Source organism: Acinonyx jubatus, chromosome E2 (genome assembly GCF_027475565.1).
Source record: "Acinonyx jubatus isolate Ajub_Pintada_27869175 chromosome E2, VMU_Ajub_asm_v1.0, whole genome shotgun sequence".
NCBI classification, from domain to species: domain Eukaryota; kingdom Metazoa; phylum Chordata; class Mammalia; order Carnivora; family Felidae; genus Acinonyx; species Acinonyx jubatus.
In genome coordinates, this window is record NC_069396.1 from 660,659 (window position 1) to 680,124 (window position 19,466).

General features: G+C 50.7%; 2 protein-coding genes and 2 long non-coding RNA genes across 18 annotated transcripts in view; 1 reads left to right on the plus strand and 3 right to left on the minus strand.

Annotated features, from left to right (window-relative positions):
• Nucleotides 1-842: 842 nt before the first annotated feature.
• LOC128313322 (uncharacterized) lies at nucleotides 843-2,636 on the minus strand. Its single transcript, XR_008293883.1, has 2 exons — nucleotides 2,197-2,636; nucleotides 843-1,333 (listed from the first exon to the last, which is right to left on the minus strand). It is a non-coding gene; the product is annotated as an uncharacterized LOC128313322 (long non-coding RNA).
• Nucleotides 2,637-2,664: 28 nt separating this feature from the next.
• LOC113604404 (uncharacterized) lies at nucleotides 2,665-9,548 on the minus strand. Of its 3 annotated transcripts, XR_003426328.2 has the most exons (4): nucleotides 9,413-9,548; nucleotides 4,681-5,371; nucleotides 3,863-3,931; nucleotides 2,665-3,584 (listed from the first exon to the last, which is right to left on the minus strand). It is a non-coding gene; the product is annotated as an uncharacterized LOC113604404 (long non-coding RNA). The 3 variants fall into 3 exon arrangements; XR_003426327.2 differs by lacking the exon at nucleotides 4,681-5,371; XR_008293882.1 differs by having other exon boundaries at nucleotides 3,863-5,371.
• A 541-nt stretch (nucleotides 9,549-10,089) lies between these two features.
• The window catches only part of LOC128313295 (basic proline-rich protein-like), a 76,914-nt gene continuing 67,537 nt past the window's right edge, over nucleotides 10,090-19,466 (minus strand). The window contains exon 2 of the mRNA XM_053211055.1: nucleotides 10,090-11,001. Within this exon, the coding sequence (XP_053067030.1) occupies nucleotides 10,090-11,001 (912 nt within the window). The remainder of the gene's footprint in view (nucleotides 11,002-19,466) is intronic.
• ANKRD11 (ankyrin repeat domain containing 11) overlaps nucleotides 10,222-19,466 on the plus strand; it is a 178,617-nt gene continuing 169,372 nt past the window's right edge. For 8 of the 13 annotated variants that reach the window (XM_027076434.2, XM_027076433.2, XM_053211274.1 and 5 more), the window contains exon 1: nucleotides 10,222-10,533. The gene's annotated coding sequence lies outside the window, so the exon portion shown is untranslated. The remainder of the gene's footprint in view (nucleotides 10,534-19,466) is intronic. The other 5 variants (XM_053211275.1, XM_027076443.2, XM_027076444.2 and 2 more) reach the window with 1 other exon arrangement.

Consider the following 19,466-nt stretch of genomic DNA (forward strand, 5'->3'; position numbering starts at 1 on the left):
CAGTGTCTGGATTATGGGTGCTCAGCTCCCCAGCAACTGGTGCCTCTGTAGAGATTCTTATTCGTGGCTGGTTTGTGGAGGGAGCAGCCCCTCGGCCCAGGGCTGCCTGTGACTCACACAACTGAACTAATTGCCTTTCCTTTTGTTTTTTATGTCCTCCTACCCTGGTCCTTCACGGCCAATCCTTCCTCCCCAGCCTTCCCTCCACTGTTTTTTTCTTTGCTGGTTAAATTGTCCCACCCACTTTCTGCCTTCCGGCTCACTGCGTCCTGCCCTCACTCTGCCCAGACCAGTCCTGTGACCGGAACCGAACTTCCGAGAGAGTGGTTTCTTGCACCCTATCAAAGCTGTGCAATGTGCCCTGACAGGAAGCGACCAAGCCCCCCTCCCATCCCTGTTCCCTCATCACCCAAAGCCTCTAACATGTGTTTAGGATGTGTATGTGTTTAGGAATGTGTTTAGGAAGAGTATAAGCTAGGATCCCGCTAATACTGCTTGAAGAGAAATTGTTATTGTGGTCTCTGTTGACTGACAAGTCAGTGGGAGGCAATGCTGGGTAGTGGCAAGGGGCCAACCTCTGTGGAAACAACGCTGGCTTCTGTCCCCATCCTATGACGTTGAGCAAGTTACTACCTTCTTAGAGCCTCAATTTTCTCATCATTAAAATGGGGATAATAATTATCTACAGAGTGAGGCTAATAGCAGCCTTGGGTTTCCCACAGTCTCGTCATAAAGATAAAATACGATAAAAGTACGTGAAAACAGCTCATGAAGCCGGAAGTCATTCGTATCTGGGAGTTATTCCTGGGAAGTCATAGCAAATGAGATTCTGGAAGAACAGATTATCGATTCATTTATTCAAAATGTTTATTCATTTATTTTTGAGAAAGCAAGCAGGGGAGGGGCTGAGAGAGAAAAGGAGACAAAATCTCAAGCAGGCTCGTGGGGCTCAAACCCACGAACCACGAGACCATGACCTGAGACTCGGATGCTCAACCGACTGAGCTCCCAGGTGCCCCCCCTCTTAACCTCTGTTTACTCAACTGTCCTTCCTCGGCTCTGTGCACTCAGTGTCCATCAGGACGCGGCCTCCCTTAACTGGCGGAGGCAACCTCACGGTGAACGGGTTGCAGTCCCATGTCCTAGATTCCTGCATTGCCACTCCGACACCAGGTGTGTTTGTGAGCCAGGCGACCCTTGGTGGGGGGTGTGGAAGGAGGGAGCAGAGAGGACCTCTGCTGCTCCCACCCCTGCAGCTGTTCCTTGGCTGGTGGGGGTCCTGGGCTCTCAAGTTCCTGCTTCAGGCAAGCTGCTCCCCATCTGTCCTCCTTGTCTGTAAAACAGGAATGACGTGTTAGCAGTCAAGACAGAAATTGATCTTTTGGTTTTAATATCTAGGCTTCCTTTCTCCTATCAGAGCAATTATTTGCTTCTTCCTAAATTGGGCAGCTTGGCAGCAAGTAAAGTAAGCTGTTTCTCTTTTCTTAGAACAGGTGCTTCCACACTTGCCCTGGCCTCTGAGGCCCTGGGACGGTTGCACGGTGCAAGCACTGCTCCCAGAGTCACTCTGCTGAGCTCCTGCTGCCAAGGCTGAGTCACAGAGCTCTGAGTGACCTGTTCTACCACGAGGTATTTGGCCAATATTAGGACGTCTTCTATAAGATATACTTCCTTGTGGAGCATTTGAATAAACTCGTTCATTTCTTTGAATTTTGGGAGGTTTTGTTTCTGAACTAAAGATCTTTCTTAGGAAGTGATTTCTTCTCATATCGCTTGTTAGCTGGGTTTTAGTCACCATATGTATGAGATTTTGTAATCACAGATTTTGTTCTTAAAGGGATAAAAAGTCCATTTCTACTCGCAAACAACCTGTATAGAAATTTGCGTGTGACTAAAGAGCCACGTATGCTCCGTGTTTCACTAGACTGCTGGGTGTGAGATTCTGGACCAGTGTCTTGGGGGACACCTGGAAGGGGCAGGGTCCACGCCCTCTCTGCGGACTGCTACCCCTCATAGCTCTGGACAGCACTTACTGAATCTATTAACTTAGCTTGCTGTGTTGCTTTGATCGGCCGTCCGTTGCTATGGAACAAATCAGCCTGACACTTGGCAAGTTAGAACAATGTTCATTGTGTCACACGGTTTTCTGAGGATTGGGCGTCCGGGTGTGGTTGAGAAAGTAGTTTTGGCTCTTACCCAAGGGTGCGGTCCAGGTGAAGCTTTCCTGGTGCTGGAGGGTGGCTCTCCAGGGGGTGCCCTCACCTGGCTGTTGGCAGGAGACCTGAGCTCTTCACCACGTGGAGCGTGTGACAGGGACGGCCCCAGGGTGTGAATTCCAGGGGGTGGGCGTCATCGAGGGTCTCCTGAGAGCCCGCTGACCACAGTGATGATTACAGAAGGTGTCTGTTGTTCACGTCTGTTCAGCAACATCCATCCCTCCGATCCTGATCCCCTGGTCACGCGACCCCAGCCCTTCCTAGGGCTGCATTAATCCAAGAGACGATTGGTTCAGGAATGCAAAGTCAGCCAATGGCGTCCTTCCTTAGAGCTCCTGTTTGAAGATGAAGGGACTGCCTTTGGGGTCATGGAGAGGATGGACTGAGCAGGCCGCTCCCCCCTTTCCCACTCTGTGGAGAAAGCCAACCGTGGTTGGAGAGAAGGAGGCCCACGTGTAAAGGAGCAAAGGCTGCAGGTGAGGCGTGGAGCAACCTGGTTTGCGCCCCCAGATCCAGTCACTGCGGGTGGGACCCCCCGCCTCATCTCCTCATCACGAGCCGCCCCGTTTCTTTAGATGCAAGTTTATGTTGGGTTTTTGGGGTGTTGTTGGTCCAAGTTGGGGTTTGCCTGTCCAGGTTCACTAGCTACTGGGGAGTCGTCACTGGCCAGAGGCCCGGGGTCCCTCCCTCCATAACCCCCCAGTGTGGGCTCAGAAGTCTCATCTGGGTTCAGCTACCAGCAGAGAGGGGCCACGTCTGGATGTCTGGTTTATAGCTATTCCTGGCAGTCACTAGCTTGCTATCTCCCTGGCCCCAGGGGTCACTTGTTTCGGGGAATGAGAAGGCATTTGAAGGAAGAAGGCATTCACTTTTTGTACACGGTCCCCCAGACCGCTTGCAGTTGAATGTGCCCTGTAGCCAACAGGGTCCTCTGCTTGCTGGTCTAGGATGTAGCCAGTGACCAGGTCCGCCGTGTCTCTGCTCCCTGACCCACAGTCAGCAGCGGGCAGCCGGGTGACTCCTTTTCGCGGGGTTGGACAGAGCATGCTCTTCCCCTGAACAAGGATGGTCCTAGGTCTCTGTGCCCTTCCATTAAGGCACCGAGTGTTCACCAGCTTTCTAGATCCTAGAGGTCTATGGCCATCATGGCTTTGCAGCAAATCAACGGTGGACCTACTTCCATAGAAGTTGCCGTGAGGCACACTGAACTCGGACAGCCGCAGTGTAACAGGGAGAGACACAGCGACAGGCCAGTGTTCCCAGACGTCCCTCCCTTGTGTGCCTCCCGCTAAGGAAAACCCTTGCCTTTGTTCACTGAGACCTTCTAACGCCCGGTTCTCAGAGACTGCTGGCTCATTCCCGCGTGTTCTGTAGAGCAGAACAAAAAGGGAAGGGACAAAACCAGGCCAAAAGAAAGGAGGAGAGATACAGAGGGGTAGGGGAAAGAGCCCCCCCCCCCCCCTTCCCCAGAGCTGTTACTGGTTCTAAAGGAAAGATGGGGAAGGGGAGGGAGGGTGAAAGGGGCAGGTGGTGACTTTTGGGGGATTGGTGAGAGGCCCTCAAAGCAGTCGCAGAAAATGAAAGAACCTGGAGAAAAAAATAGATTTTTGTGGGATAAAATGAAATTTTCCTTAACAGGTACTTACTCTGTGGCCACGACCTAGGCGCTAGGGACACAGCAGTGGACAGATGTTTGTCCTCACTGAGCTTCTGTTCTAGTGAGAAACAAAAGTCAGCCATGTCAGCAAAGCACACGGTCCGTGAGATTGTAAGTGATTGCAGAGACAAAGTGTGAGATGGGGTGGCCAGGGCCGACTTCACAGAGACAGGGACTCTATTATTTTTACTATTATTATTATTTTTTAAATATCCTTTTTAAGTTTATTTATCTATTTTGAGAGAGAGTGAGTGAGCAGGGTAGGGGCAAAGAGAGAGAGGAAGAGAGAAAATCCCAAGCAGGCTCTATGCTGTCAGCACAGAGCACAATGTGGGGCTCTAACCCACAACCTCTGAGATCATGACCTGAGCCAAAGCCAAGAGCCGGATGCTTAACCAAGCCCCCCAGGTGCCCCAAGGTTACAGTTTCTTGAGCAGAATAAACAAAGTGACCCAGAGCCCATAGACTATGGGCGTAACCTGTCTCCAGGCAGAAGGGAGGGACTCAAACATTTGCCTGGGAGCTCTGCGGTTAGCAGGTGCCAAGAAGCCAGCCTTGCTGGACAGTGTGGGTGCCACCCACAGGGTCACTGGAAGGGGACACAGTATTCAACACTGAAACACAGCAGCAGCCCTGTAGCATTTCTTTTTTTCTTTTCTGGTAGCATTTCTGTCCTTTTATTTTCTGAATACTTTTTAAAGTTGCAAAGTAAAGCTGGGTTTCGGGGACAACATTGACTAACTCCTTTAATACTGAGCATCTCTGCTGTCCCCAGTGCCGTATAATTGTTTTGAAAGATACGTGTACCCATAAAGCGCAGTCTCCGTCTCTGAGCAGGCTGCTGAAGCAGGGAGGGGTGAGCATTCCCAGGCTGCCTGCTCCAGGAAAGTGCTGAGTGACTGACATCCTCCGGGCTTCTGCCGCCTGGGCCTGGACGTCCCCGCCAGCAAGCTCATCTCCAAAGGTTTCTGCTTCTCACCAGCAGGCTGGTACATACGTGACCTGCAGGACAGCTCCAGCGGCCATCTGCTAGCTCCAAACTGCTGAGGCCTGGTGCTTCTCTATCTTGGCACACAGCCTTTCACCCTCTCCCCAGACTCAGTGGGACCACTCCTCTCTCCCTCCTTCCCTTAACTGGTACACCTTCCAGTCTGGTGACATTCAACTCAATCTTCCAGACCCCGGGGCTCTGGATTGCCTTCTTGAGAATAGCTGCCTTTGCTGACAGCCTGCAGCCATGCCCTCCAAACTGCCAGACTTTTGCTGACCCCCAGAAAGATCTTGGGCGGCCTCCAGGGGTCCCTGAACCACAGTTGGTGAACCCCTGGTCTCAATCATGGCAATTCCAATGTCATTAGGGTTGTTATTTATCAAAGATACGTGAATTTTATGCGCTTAAAGAGGGAACTTGAGGGTGCCTGGCTGGCTCAGTCAGAAGAGCATGTAATTCTTGATCTCAGGGTCATGAGTTCGAGCTCCACGTTGGGTGTAGAGATTACTAAAAAAATAAAAAGGGGACTCAGATTAGATTCAAGATTATCTTTTGTGAGTTCCTCTTCAGCTAAAGATATCTTGAAGTACCCAGGGACAGTTTGGGGAATTTGTTATTAAATCATCCCTGAATTCAGCATTAGCGAAAGGATGTGAATGGACCATTCCGGACACTTACCAGTAGGGCTCAGCTGTACCGCAGGGGCTGGTTTCCAGGGATTGCATAGGACAAAGCCTCCATGGCTCCTTCACAAACCCGAGAGAGGGGCTGCAGATGGGTGTCACATCACTTCCTGACCATGGCCACCCACCCAAGCTTCTAGAATGTTCTATGCCAGCTGCAGAGCCACAAGACCGTCTTTCAATCCCCGTCTGGGCCATGAAAGTGTTTGAGAGATTTGTGTTCTGCCTCTGCTGTAATGCTGTCCAGCACACGGCAGGCACCCACGCATTTGTTGAATGAGTACACAATTCATCTCCCAGCTGAGTAAGCTCCGTGCTTTCTGCAAGCTGACGTTCATTACATAAAACACATTATGCAATATTATGACACCCTCACTAGGAAAAGAAGTCTTAGGAAGACTTATTTTTACTCTCAACCTTTCTAGTTGGATTTGTGAGAAATTGAAGAGAAGAATACTTCATATCGATTTTAAAGTGACATAAAAACCGGTAGGCTACAGAAAAGATCCTGGGTCCAAAGTTTTAAAAATGACGGGGTGGCCTCGGTGGTCCTGGGGCCAGGGGTCCCAGGAACATCTGACTCTTGCCGCACACAGCAGTTAGTACTTCCTCTGAGGTTTGGGAGGGCCGTGCGTCACGAGCTACGGTGGAAGCAAAGCATGTGATAATTCGTTGTGGTTCCAAATTCTAATGTGAAGAATGCTGGAGAGCTGGGGTTGACCACAGGGCTGAGGCGGGGCTGGCTTGGCTTTGGGGTAACAGGCAGAAGGGAAGGGGTCAGAATGCGGGCCTGCTCTGGCCACTTCTGCCACTTGTGTAGAAGAGGAAGCAGACAGAAAACAAGGTGGCTGGGCCACCTCCCTTTCAGCAGCAGCCTCCGGCAGTTTTGCAAGGGTGAGAAGAGCCTCACCCGTGCACCATCACTCTCCGGGTCCACATGGCGGGCGGGGGGGGGGGGGGGCAGGTGGTGTCCTGCGGAGGGTGGAGAGTCACTTCCAGCAGCTTGGCTTAGGAGTAAAAGGTCACATTATTTCTTCTCTGGGAGGGCGTCAAGCATCACCAGGGCACTGGATTTTTCCAAAGCCACATTTGGCTTATGTTTAATCAATAATTTCTTCTTTTGGCTCCTGGGGAACAGAGACATACTGCAACATAAATGCTTTGGGCAGGATCTTGGTTTCTTGAACCTGAATCTCCCGGTGGGTCCAGGTAACTGCATTAAAGCAAACAGGCTTGCCAGGAAAGCCTGTGGGGAGGATACTACCCTGCGGAGAACTAGCCTGTGGGGATCCAGAGGAGGAATTTGTAGATCTAATTTGTTTTGTTTGGCCCACATGTTTGGTAAATTGTTTTTACTGAACTGTCCTATAAAAATTTGGTTTCTGGTTTCCATGGAAAAAATGGAAGGTGTGGCAATGCTGGCTCTTTGGTAGCCCCGTCAAGCCCCCCAGCCTCAGCCATGCTATCTCCACCTGGCCCCTGCTCTCCTACTCTGCCGTCCTCACCGCTTCGCCACCCCCCTTCCTGTTTCTCTTTTCTCTGGAACTATTGCAACAGCTTCCCACCTGGCCTCTCATCATGGTCTCAACTTTCACACTGTTTCAAAAGCGGTGTTTTAGAACAGGACTCTGTCCCTGTGCTTCCTGATTAAAGCCCTTCACTGGCAGGTGCTGCTTGCAGGCTAAAAAAATCATTCGTGTGCCAGGGCACCTGGGGGGCTCAGTCAGTTAAGCATCCGACTTTGGCTCAGGTCACGATCTCTGGGTTTGTGAGTTTGAGCCCCAAATCGGGCTCTGCGCTGACAGCTGGGACCTGGAGCCTGCTTCTGTTCCTGTGTCTCCCTGTCTCTCTCAAAAATAAACTTAAAAAAAAAAAATCATTTGTGTGCCTGTGCCTAGCTACCTCTCTGCTTTCTGTGGTTGCCCCCCCCCAACCCATCACCCACATGGAGACCCAAGCATCTTGCACTTAACTGTATAAAAGTAAACTCCCAGTTTTTCAGCCCAAAGCTCTATCCCCCCGGAGCCCTGCCATCCGGTGCTGACTTCAGCCCAGACCCCTCTCTCTTACAACCCACAAGTCCTGCCAACTGTCTTCAAAACACATCCCAGACTCGCGGGCACAATGGCACTGCTGCCTCGCCCCACCTTCTCTGTGCTCTCGTCGTCTCGAGTGATCCTTCAACAGTAGGTCAGGCCACGGCTCGTGGTCCTGCGACCCTGCAGTGGCTTAGGGTGATTTCCCAACTCCGAGTGGGACCCTTGCTCAGACATCTTCCTCATCTTGTTTGCCTGGGCTTTACTCTGTGCTTGTGGGGCTCCTTCCTGCCCCATCTGGGGTGATTTTCTCCAAATCACGCCTTGCTTCACCCCCGGGGTCCTCCTCAAAGATGATCTTATCTGAGTTCTTCACCTACTAACTTATATTAAACAGCATGCCTCCTCTGCCCCCATTGCCCTGTATTTCACGGAGGTCTTACAACAGTGCTGAAAACACAGCGGGCACTTAAAAGCCTTAAATACGTGAATATGGCCCCTTGGGCCGCCGCAACCCTCTCCAACTTAAGGGCACCAGTTAGCTTGCTCCTTTGCCCACGAAACTGAATGCAGCCAGGATGGCATTTAAAATTTCCTAGCAGTTGGGGGGCGCCTGGGTGGCGCAGTCGGTTAGGCGTCCGACTTCAGCCAGGTCACGATCTCGCGGTCCGTGGGTTCGAGCCCCGCGTCGGGCTCTGGGCTGATGGCTCCGAGCCTGGAGCCTGTTTCCGATTCTGTGTCTCCCTCTCTCTCTGCCCCTCCCCCGTTCATGCTCTGTCTCTCTCTGTCCCCCCAAAAATAAATAAACGTTGAAAAAAAAAATAAAATTTCCTAGCAGTTGGGGTGCCTGGCTGGCTCAGTTGGTAGAGCATCCAACTCTTGATCTCCGGGTGGAGAGTTCGAGGCCCATGTTGGGTGTGGAGCCTGCTTATACAAAGTAACATTTCTTAGTAATAAAAACAAAATTTCCTGGTAGCAATGATTAGGGAAAAAAAAAAAGGATAAAATTAGTTTCAAAGCTATATTTTATTTCATGCCATTATCCAAAGTACTATCACTCCCATGTGTGATAAAAACATTTTTTTGAGATATTTTACATTCTTTTGTTCTTCATGCTAAGTCTGAAATCTGGTGTGTATTTTATATTCACAGTACATGTCAGTTTGGACTCACATCTCCAGTACTTAACAGTCCTATGTGGCTAGAAGCTACCCTATTGGACAGCAGACCTAGAATATTCTCCCATCTACTCACCTCTTCCTCAGACTTCTGACAGCAGCAGTTCGAGTGTAACACCTTATGGAAATCTTTTGCAAGCCACTCCCCCAGACTAGACCTGGTTTTCACTCAATATTCTTTCATAACTCCTTGTACATCTTTCTCAAAGTGCATATTGTGTGGCTGTTTGATAAACACGTTTTCCTCGCCTGACGCTAAATCCCAGCTGGTAGAGACTCCACCTGCTCTGTTCCCGTCGACTTTCCAGGGCTTGATACAGTGGCCCATGGCAATAAACCTCTCTGAATAAATGCACTAAATGGCTTCTTTCACTTTACTCTGCATTTCTTTTCTCTACTGTAGTGTTTACTTACAAGTTCTGTTTCTGTTAAAATTCTTTGCTTTTACCTTGTCAGACTATTTCCAAGGCAAATTCCCTCTAGAGAGTATTGGATTGGCTAAGGTCAGTGATTTTGAAAATTTTCCAAGGATGAGTATTATCAGAGACCAACATAGAAAATCCTAATTCCTCCTTCCCTCCATCTAGATTTACGCAAGTGGGCGTGGGGTCCGGAGTCCCAATTTTATCAGTGTTCCCAGGGAATCCTTACAATGAGGTGTCCACCGGGACCCTGGGTCATCATCCCGAGGGTGCTCGACAGCCCACGGCGCCCTGCTCACCCAGGGAAGTTACTGGCCGGGAGCGGGGAAATCGGAGCGTGGAAGGCAGCCGCTGCGGAGGGACCACCGCTTCCAGTTTCCTACGTGCAGAGCCCCGGCCAAGGGCCGCGCACACTCCTCGCGCAGTCCTCCCGGTGGCCCTGCGAGGCGGGCGCGGTCCTTGCTTCCCGCGCTGCCCGCACCCGCCGCACGCGGAGCACCGCGCGCGCCTCCACTTAACCACAGGGCAGGGGCGCGACGGCCGCGGTCCGCCCGCACCAGCGCGCGCCGCCTGGTCTCCTCAAGCCGCGCGGGCGGGGGAACTCGGACCAGGGGCCGAGGCTGCCGGGCTGAGGCCCAGCGCCGCCGATTCCTCATCTCCCCGCTCCGTGGACGCTGGATCCCGGCTTTCGACCGTTCCCCTCGTCGCTTCCGGCATTTGGAAAGACCAATCGTCGCGCCCGGGAACAAAAGGCCCGCCCCCTCTGCGAGGCAAGCAGCCAATCCAGCTGCTCGCTTCCCAACGTGCCGTGCGCCCGGACGCACGACTTTGACCAATCCGTCCCGGAACGTCCTCTGGTCCCGCCCCAGGCCTGTCACCGAAGCTGTCCCTCTCGCTGCCGCCCCTTCACCCCCGCCGGCGCACTTCCTCCCCGACGCCGTGACGTGCGCAGTCCTGTGCCCGGCCGCAGCGGGCCAATGGCGGAGGCGGATACGGCGGGCCAATGGGCGGCGGCGTCTCATGCGGCCGGCGCCCGCCGCAGCCGCCGCCGGGTCCGGGAGCCAGAGGCCGCCGAGCCGGAGCGCGATGGAGCGAGGGCCCCAGGCGGGGAGGCGCCGCCGCCGAGCGCGCGGCCCGACGTCCCCTCAGTGAGCGCCCGCGCCGCCGCGGCGCCGCCCGAGCCTGGCCGCGCCCGAGGGGCGGGCTCGCCTCCCGCCGGCCTCGCCGCTTCGCCGGCGCTCGGAGCCCGCCGCCGCCGCCTTCCCGCTCGGGCCGGGGGACGGGCTGGGGCTGCATGGCCTCGCCCGCGCGCCGCCGCTGAGCCCCGCGGAGCCGTGCAGCCGGGAGCCGGTGAGAGCCGCCGCGGGCCGGGCCGGGGGTCGGGGCGGGCGCCCGGGCGTGGGGCCGCCTCGAGGCCTGCAGGCCTCCTCTCTTGGCGGAGCAGCGCGGCAGGCGCCGGGGGGCCCGAGGGGCCGACTTGGGGCTCCGGGGGGCCCGAGCAGCCGTGAGGGGCTGACGGGGGGCCCCTGGGGGGCCGGAAGCGGGGGGGGGGGGCGCCCGGGCAGCCGTGGAGGGCCGACGCTGGGCTGCGGGTGGGCCTGGGAGGCCCGGGCAGCCGTGAGGGGCTCCGGGTGGGCCTGGAGGCCCCGGGGCCGCCGTGAGGGGCTCCGGGTGGGGTTCTGGGTGGGCCTGCGGGGCCAGGGGCAGCCGTGAAGGAACTGACGGCGGCTCTGGGTGGGCCTGGGGGCCCAGACAGCCGTGAGGGGCCTGCGGGGGCTCTGGGCAGCCGCGCGGGGCCGACGGGGGCTCCAGGTGGGCCTGGCGGGGGGCGGGGGGGGGGGTGCTGGGCAGCAGTGAGGGGTTGAGAGTGCGCCTGGGGGACTTGGGAGGGCTCGGGGCGGCCGTGAGGGGCCGACGGGGGCCCCGCGCACCTGGGGAGCGGGTGCGCCGACCTCTGACCCGAGGGAGGGGTGCGTTCGCAGCGTCGGTTGTAGTTGTTATTCCCAGCGTCCCTATTATTATCACTGTTTTGAAATGGGAGCAGGCGGTTCTCGGGCTCCGAGCCGGAGGGGGCGGGCGGACGGGAGTCGTGAAGGGAGAGTGGGGGCGCCGGGGGTGCAGGAGGCGCGCGTAGGCCCGCGGAGGGGCAGGAATGCGGGGCAGCGGCGCGGGGGTGTCGTCTGGGGGGAGGGTAGGCGGGACTGGGGGGCGGGTGGGAGGGAAGCGGTGGCGGTGGCGGCTGCAACAGCAGTCCTTGGCCTCAAGGAACAATGTGAGACGTTGCCTGAAATGTTAATTTCCGTTCCTCATTTCATCATCCCCTGGCAGGGCGGTAGCTGCGAGTGAGTGAGTGTGTGTGTGTGTGAGTGAGCGAGAGAGAGAGAGAGAGTGTGTGTGTGTGTGTGTGTGTGTGTGTGTGGCTGGCCATGCCACATGGATTCAGTCTTCTCTCAAAGAGGGATTGTGCTGTTAAATTTTGTATCTTTGCCGTTTGTGGATGGGGGCGAAGAACTCTTCGTTTTTCTTGAGGTCTGCTCTTTTCCTGGTGCCTCATCAAGGTTTTACTGCTTCTGCTGTCCTTTTGGAAAGCTAGCCTGTATCTCGGCGTCCAAGGGTTTTTGGAAGAGGCTTTGAAAGATTAAGCTGGCCTAAGCTGGCCCTGTGCTTTGAAAACCATTTTCTCTCCGGCAGTTGAGATGCGGCATGCCTAGGTTTCCTGGTTTCTACAGGTTGTAGGAAGTTTTCTATCCCTTTGCAAGAACAGGATGGTTTTGCAGATTTCCCGGTGGAAAAATCGAATTTCAGGCTTTCTTGTAAGGTGGCAGTTTTTGAAGTGATTTCAGCAGTATGCTCAACATTCCTTTTAAGCTAAGGAGTGAAAGTGCGCACAGTTGTTGAGTTGCAAACCTTAGAATATTTTGGTGCCTGTGGCGGAGTGAGGAGCGGCGCTCAGCAAAGCTGTGTAACAGGATATTGCTGGTGGAAACAGTGCAGTTGAAACAGTTGCTATTTTGGTTCCTGCAAACCCGGTCAATGGCATAGCTTGAATAGTTGCAAATCAGAGACCCCCAGACGTGTGTTCCGTTCATTTGGGGACCTTGATTTCTCATCCTAAATGTCCCGGAAGACCTGCTCTGTGTTGTGTCTTTGGAGACTGATTGCACAAGTCTTCTGATATTCCTTTGAAACTGCAGTTAAAAAAAGAAAAAAGGAAAAACATCTTGCTCAACTTTGATTGTGACCCTTGAATTGGATCCTTATCTCGGAGTTGCCTCCCCCGCCCTCCATTCAGCTGCTGTCCTCTGTGTAGTTGGTGCTCCGAGCTGGATCCCGGTGGGTCGATAGGCTGGCCCTCCTGAATGGGCTGGGAGGAGACAAAGACCAAGTAGCTTTGACATTTTTCTGTGTCCTTTGTGCGTGCCTCCTGACTTAGTTAAAAAGCTCCCTCAAGATATTGCTAAACTTGATCCAACTTTGAAACTTTCAGAGGTTTTTTTCCTCAATATTGTTTTAAGTTGTGGCAAAATATACATAGAATTTACCAGAAGTTTGTTTTGAAACGTGTCACATAGTCCCAAGTTCCTCATTTGCAGTTCTAACTTTGTGTCAGCTGTCTTCCTCGCTGGGGCCTGTCAGATGTTCTAGACCCGCTGCAGACCAGCCACGCTAATCACACGGCACCGCCGTTCATCTCTCTAAACCAGATGGGCTGCTTGCGACTGGAGGCTGTCATGTTCTCTGTAATTACAGTGTTGATACGGTGACAAGCAGAACTTTCCACGGACAGAGCTGAGCTCTGCTGTTTGTATTTGAGAGTATTTTTCTAGAAGCTGTGTGTGCCTTGGGTTTTTAAGTACATTTGATACAGTAAGGTTATGTTTGATCCAGTGTTGCACAGTTATTTTGCATACGGGCAACGAGCCCATTATCAATGAAATAACATAATTAGAGAGTGTCAGTAAATGCTGGTTCAGAGCATAATCTGCATTTGTTGCCAAAATAAGCGTTTTGATCCGTCCACTGCCCCGTGTAAGGCCCTTCATCCCTCACATGGTAAGCGTGGTGGGTGAGCTTTCTCTAATAGGATATCTGCTCGTTAAAGGGCAGAATGCTGACTGCGCACTGTGTCACCTACTGCCGTCGGGTCGGTCCATGCCCTGGGCGGGCGCGTTTTGCATGGCCTGTTTGACGAGAGCCTCCTGAAGAAATTAAACGAACCCCAATAACTAAAAGTCATTGTCTTGACATTTTTTACTATGCGTTTTCTTAATTTTTTTGTTTGTTTACTTTTGAGGGAGAGATTGAGCATGAGCGGGGGAGGGGCAGAGATAGAGGGAGAACACAGGATCCGAAGCGGGCTCCAGGCTCCGAGCTGGCGGCACAGAGCCTGACGAGGGGCTTGAACCCATGAACTGTGAGATCGTGACCTGAGCCGAAGTCGGACGCTTAACCGACTGAGCCACCCGGGTGCCCCAGTATGTGTTCTCTTAGTTGTATTTCAAATGGATTTTTTTGTGCAATTCAACTTTTCCAGTTTTATTTTACAGCTGTAGGAAAGAAGGGGTCAGTCCTCAGCTCCTGGAACTCAGGCAGTTAGAGATAATCAGCATAGAAAGCCTAAAAGGCTTAGGAAATGATCCACTTTAACAACTGGGTTGTTAATTCTGATCAAGATGTTTCTATTCCGAGGTGGCTCTTTTTTCTGTTTGATGGGTCTTACTCGTGGTATCTTTTAAGCCAAGTCAGACCAAGCTATGTGTTTCCTTGTTGGTTTTTGTTATTCTTCTGTGCTTAACTCTGTTTCTCTCCCTCCACACTCAAAACTGTCTGTAAATAGTGTTTTATGGTACAGTAGAACTACACATGTTATTTTTATGGTAAGGTCCCAAGTGGTTATTAACCATCTAACCCTAATTGCGTGACCTCTTCCCCCGAAGCCCCCCATGCGATCCCCCATCACTCTCCCTCTTAACTCCAGATGCTTTGGCTACATTGGCTTCCATTTCCTGGATTGGGACACGTGCCGTATTCTCTCATGGCCTCGACACACGCTGGTCCTCCGTCTGGAACAGGGCCCTGCTGAGTGCACATTGTTGCCTCCCTTGCAAATCTTTGCTCGTCCAGAGCTACAGGATGACTCCCTCCAGCCTCTGGGTCTTAGTCAAATATTCACTCCCAAGGAATATGCCACCCCACCTTGTTAGAGCCACATAAACACAGTTGGGGGCCTGGGCGGCTTAGTTGGTTGAGCTTCCAGCTCTTGATTTCAGCCCAGGTCATGATCCCAGGGTTGTGGGATCGAGCCCTGCGCTGTGCTCTGCGCTAAGCGTGGAGCCTGTTTAAGGCTCTCTCTCTCTCCCTGTCCCACCCCCCCCCCCCCCCCCGCCTCCCCCCTTCTCCCCTGCTTTACTGCCTCTCTCGAAGACGTTAATAAATAAATACAAAAGGACTTAGCAGAATTGGTGGAATACGCACTGGTTGGATTACATCTGCCCTGTGAAAAGAAGGACTGCATGCTTAGTGACAATAGGGTTGGTCTCCGTGATTGCTCCTAGGGCATGACACTTGTTCTAGAAGTAGCTCAAGAAAGACTTGTTGAATTGTTTAAAGACTCTATATGGAAATACAGTATTTGAATGACTTTGAAAGGAGAAACTTGGGATGAGGAACTTTCATTTATTTGACTAGGAATGATGCTGTGTGATTTCAGCCATTTTTCCATTTGTTTTCATTACAAATTTTCTTTACAATTTAGACAAAGGTATGGGATCTGACATTTAAGATCGGCACAGAACAACACCTAAGGACAATAATTAACGGAAAGGTTGTCTTTGTGGGAAGGAAAATGCCTCCTGGAAGCGGTTTTAGTGAGATTGCTGCTTTCGGGGCAAAGGTGAAAGCCTGCTGAGTGTAGTTTCCTGCTGTGTTTAGTTTAGAACTTTGAGCACCTTCTGGCCCCTTGTAACGTAAGCAGTGGTTTAGTATGGCAGTGGAGTACCTGGAAAGTTTTAGCATTTTATCTTACCTTTTTTTTTTTTTGACTCCTAAGCTGTTGTAATAAATGCTCCTGAGCTTTGACGCTAAAGCTTCTGTTTAAATATAAATTCTCCAGAATGGAGTTGGCACCTTAATGTCCTTCCTACCCCAGTTTTAGCATTTTGATGACCAAAAAAGTAATCTCTTTGGAGGGAAATACACCAAAATGGGACTGTATGTTATTTTTTTTTTTTTACCACTTATGTTTCCTGATTAAAAAAAAAAAATGAACCTGTTACGTAATTGGCAAAAAGATTGATTTTTGAAGAGACTAATTATGGCTATAATTTGGGTGACAGACTTGAATTTTTGGTTTGGATAAGAGTGTGCTTAATCTGTGTGGTTTTAACTTTCTAGGTAAGTAAGGGGTGAGGGGAATTGGTTGTGGTTGAAAGCATTTAGGGACACCATTCTAAAACTTAAGAAATCCCACAGTTTTGAAGCTGATCTGTGACTGAAGAGTTGAGTGGGTTTGCGTTGTGAAAATAAAAGAGGTCTGTCCCATTAGTACAGCTGAGGTTTCCAAGGGCTGGAAGGACTGACGGTTCTGTTGCCGGGTGGAGGCTGCCGGCCAGCCCCGCGCCTAGGCCGAGGCCGTTGTGGGAGTTACAGTGTCCTTCCCGGCTGGCTGAGGGCAGGACCCGAGTTGCCAGCTCTGCCCTTGGCATCTGTGCAGTGAATTATTTATTAGCCTCAAAATCTGTAGGCACTCGTTTTCCACTTGTAAAGAAACCAGTGCGCACCAGTTCACTGTATAAAAGTGTTGGCCTTTTCTCAACGTAAAACGTTTTTGATCAACTAGATCACAATTTTTGTCAGGGTTAAGTAAAATTTCATAAAATCCCCCTCCCCTCCAATTGTTTAACTGTACAATGTGCCCTTTTAGAATGGTGAAATTGAAATTTTAACTTGTGAGTGCTTAATAAATGTGATATCGGAGGTTAGTTTTCATCTAAAATGTAGCAAATAGAGTTCTTTTCTCAGGGCATTAATAGAAAGTGCCGCACTCCTTGTAATGGCAGGCTCCAGAGCCAGGATGCTAATGTCCTGGAATAATGACTTTCTAAATAATGAGAAGTTTGCGTAAGGTTTTGGCTTAAGTTATGATTGCTTTGTGTTCCACTGCATTCATATCTAGCAAAATAAGGTTTTCACTTAATTCTGTGTGATGATGTAAACTTGAAATCATTGCAGGTGTACCGTATAAATGTGTCTAAAATACAGAAGGTGAGGGAAGCAGTGAAGAACCTTATTACTCTTGAGAGATAAAGCCTTGCTAGCACGCACCATGTTTCTAAAGTGTGGTTTTACATCCTGTAAAACAGGAAGTAAAAATAAAGAACAACAACAACAAAAAACCCCAAAGCAGCACTCTTGAAGGAATTTTTTTTTTTTTTTTTAATTACAAAAATGCCTGGCTACTTCAAGGATATGCAGAACACTTAAAAAGAAAAACTCTGACCTTGTGGATGATAGAAAAGAAAGCCCAGGGTTTGGGGTCTGAAACTGACAGGGTCCTTAGTTGAATGCCCCAGCCCTTCCTGGGGCTCCGGTTTCAAGGCGTGTTTAGACTTTGTGACTCTTTTCCTTTCCAGACGTAGATGATTTGCTCCTGATGTGTTTGGATTACGTCGAGAACAGTCCACCTGAAATTTGAAGTATTTTAGTTTCGAGATTACTAGATTAAATACGCTAAAACTCAAAGTATTTTCTTGTAGGAAAATTTTTCCTTAACACTTAAGAGGTAATCTTTGAATTGTGTCCTTTGTCTTTATGTATGAAGCTTGGAAAAGTGATCTGTGCTTTTGCTCATGGTTTAATTTTCTGCAGATGCAGCCTTAGTGAAATTTACATGGGAGCTGTATTTCTTTTCAGAGAAGTGATTAGATCTAATTCTTCTAAAAGTGGGTTCTCAACAGATGATGGACGTTTTATTTATTTTCGTTTATCTTAATTTTTTAAAGCAGGCTCCACACCCAACGTGGAGCTAGAGCTCACGAGCCTGAGGTTGAGAGCTGCGTGCTCCACCCACTGCGCCAGCCAGGCGCCCCCAGATGAGTGACGTTTTAAAGAGGACTGTGTTGAAGCAATAACTCTCATTTTCTGCAAAAGGCTATTTGAAGGCTAAAGGCGCAGTGAGGGGTTAGCAAGTTGGGAAGAACATCTTTGTCCTGGAATCTAACCTATAGTCTCCTCCTTTCCTTTCCTTGATAGTTTTCTTTGAAGCCCCCAAATGTGTTGGCCCAAGGGGGCTGAGGAACAGACGATGAGGAAGGGTGAGTTACGTTAGATGGTGCCACAGGACGTGGGGGGGGGGGTGAGGGAAACACGTGCACTCCCACTTGGGAGGAATGCTTGTGTTTTTGTATTTCAGTCGTGTCACTTACTTTTCTATAGCTGCTGTAACAAATTAGCACAGACTTGGAGGTTTAAAACCACATAGATGTGTTATTGTACAGTCCTGTAGACTAGGAGCCTGACGCGAATCTCAAGGGGGAAAATCCAGGTGTTGGCAGGGCCAGTTCCTGCTGAGGGCTCCGGGGGACACTGTTTCCTTGCCTCTTCGTCTCTTAGTGGCTCTTCACATTCCTGGGCCTGTGGCTCCTTTCTCCACCTTTTTTCCTTTTTTTTTTTTAAGGGCTTTTATAAAATTAAAAAAAAGTCTTATTTATTTTTGAGAGAGTGCCAGTCGGAAAGGGGCAGAGAGAGGAGGGGGACAGAGGATTCTAAGCGTGCACTGCATGGGGAGCAGTGAGCCCGATGCAGGGCTTGAACTTGAGAGCTGTGAGATCATGACCTGAGCCATAGTCGGACACTCAACAGCCTGAGCCGCCGGGTGCCCCCCTCTTCTCCATCTTGGAAGCCTGCAGTTCTGCATCTCTCTGACTTTGCACCGTCACATCTCCTTTCTACTCTGTTCTGTCTCACTCTTCCATTTTTGAGGACCCTTGTGATTATATTGGGCCCACCTGGATAATCTAGCCTATGCACCCTGTCTGCTGATTGGACCTTAATTCCATCTGCAAACGTAATTCCGCTTTGCCGTGTGACCTCAAATACCCACAAGTTCCAGGGATTAGAATAGGGACTCTTTGGGAGCAGTGTTTTGCTGGCTATGCTAGGGTTCCGTGGATGCGGTCATAACGTAAGGTTGGATCAGGTCATAGAGCTGGCTCTGGTGCTTTGCCTCAGTTCACCAGAACCATCTTGGCTCTGGGAAGACTCAGCCATCAGTCAGCCAGTGTAGTCTGGCATTGATGGGGAGTTAGTGAATGTGGTAGAAATACTTGTCCTGGATGAGGTCTGGCTTTTTCTTGTTTTTTAAAATAAACTTTTATTTTGGAATAATTTTAGATCTACAGAAGTAGGACACACAGTAGTACTAGACCAGGTTCTTGAATGGTAACATTTCCCATAACACTGCTAAGGTTGTGAAAGCTATGAGATCAACATTGGTATATTACTATTAATTGAACCCCAGACTTCATTCAGATTTCACCCATTTTTCCACTGAGGTCCTTTTAGTGTTTCAGGATCCCACATTACATTTAGTTAATGTTTCTTTAGTCTCTTCTGTCTGTAGTAGTTTCTCGGGTCTTGTTTTTTATGACCTTGACAGGTTTTAAAGTTTGTTTATTTGAGAGAGACAGAGAGAGGGAGAGAATGAGAATGAGTGGAGGAGGGGCAGAGAGAGAGGGAGAGAGAATCCCAAGCAGGCTGCATGCTGTCAGTGTGGAGTCTGATGTGGGGCTCAGTCTCACAAACCGTGAGATCGTGACCTGAGCCCCTACCAAGGATCCTCAACCGACTGAGCCGCGAGGTGCCCATGACCTTGGCGATTTTGAAGAGTACAGGGTTTGTTTTTATGTCTTTGTAACCATTCACCCATTTGGCACAGTTACAAAGCTCTGTACCACTGACTTCTGGGTTTCTCTGACTGCTTTTCTAAATGCAGGCTGCCTTATAGTAGGAGAGCAGTCTTAAATTTTTTTTGCAACTGGAATGAGTTACTTGTCTTATGGAGGGGACTCGTCAGACTAGACACACTTTGCTTTTCCCACGTTATATTGGTTTAGTCACTCTTACTCACTGCTCCTTGGGCCAGGCTGTGTTGTGGGTGCACAGAGGGACTGAGACACGGCCCCACCCTGAGGTTGGGAAGGAAGAGAGGTTTGGGGGGGGGGGGTGCTGTGACATGAGATAGGAGTTGAGAGGAGAGAAAGCATTTCTGGCTCTGAAGTCTGGGA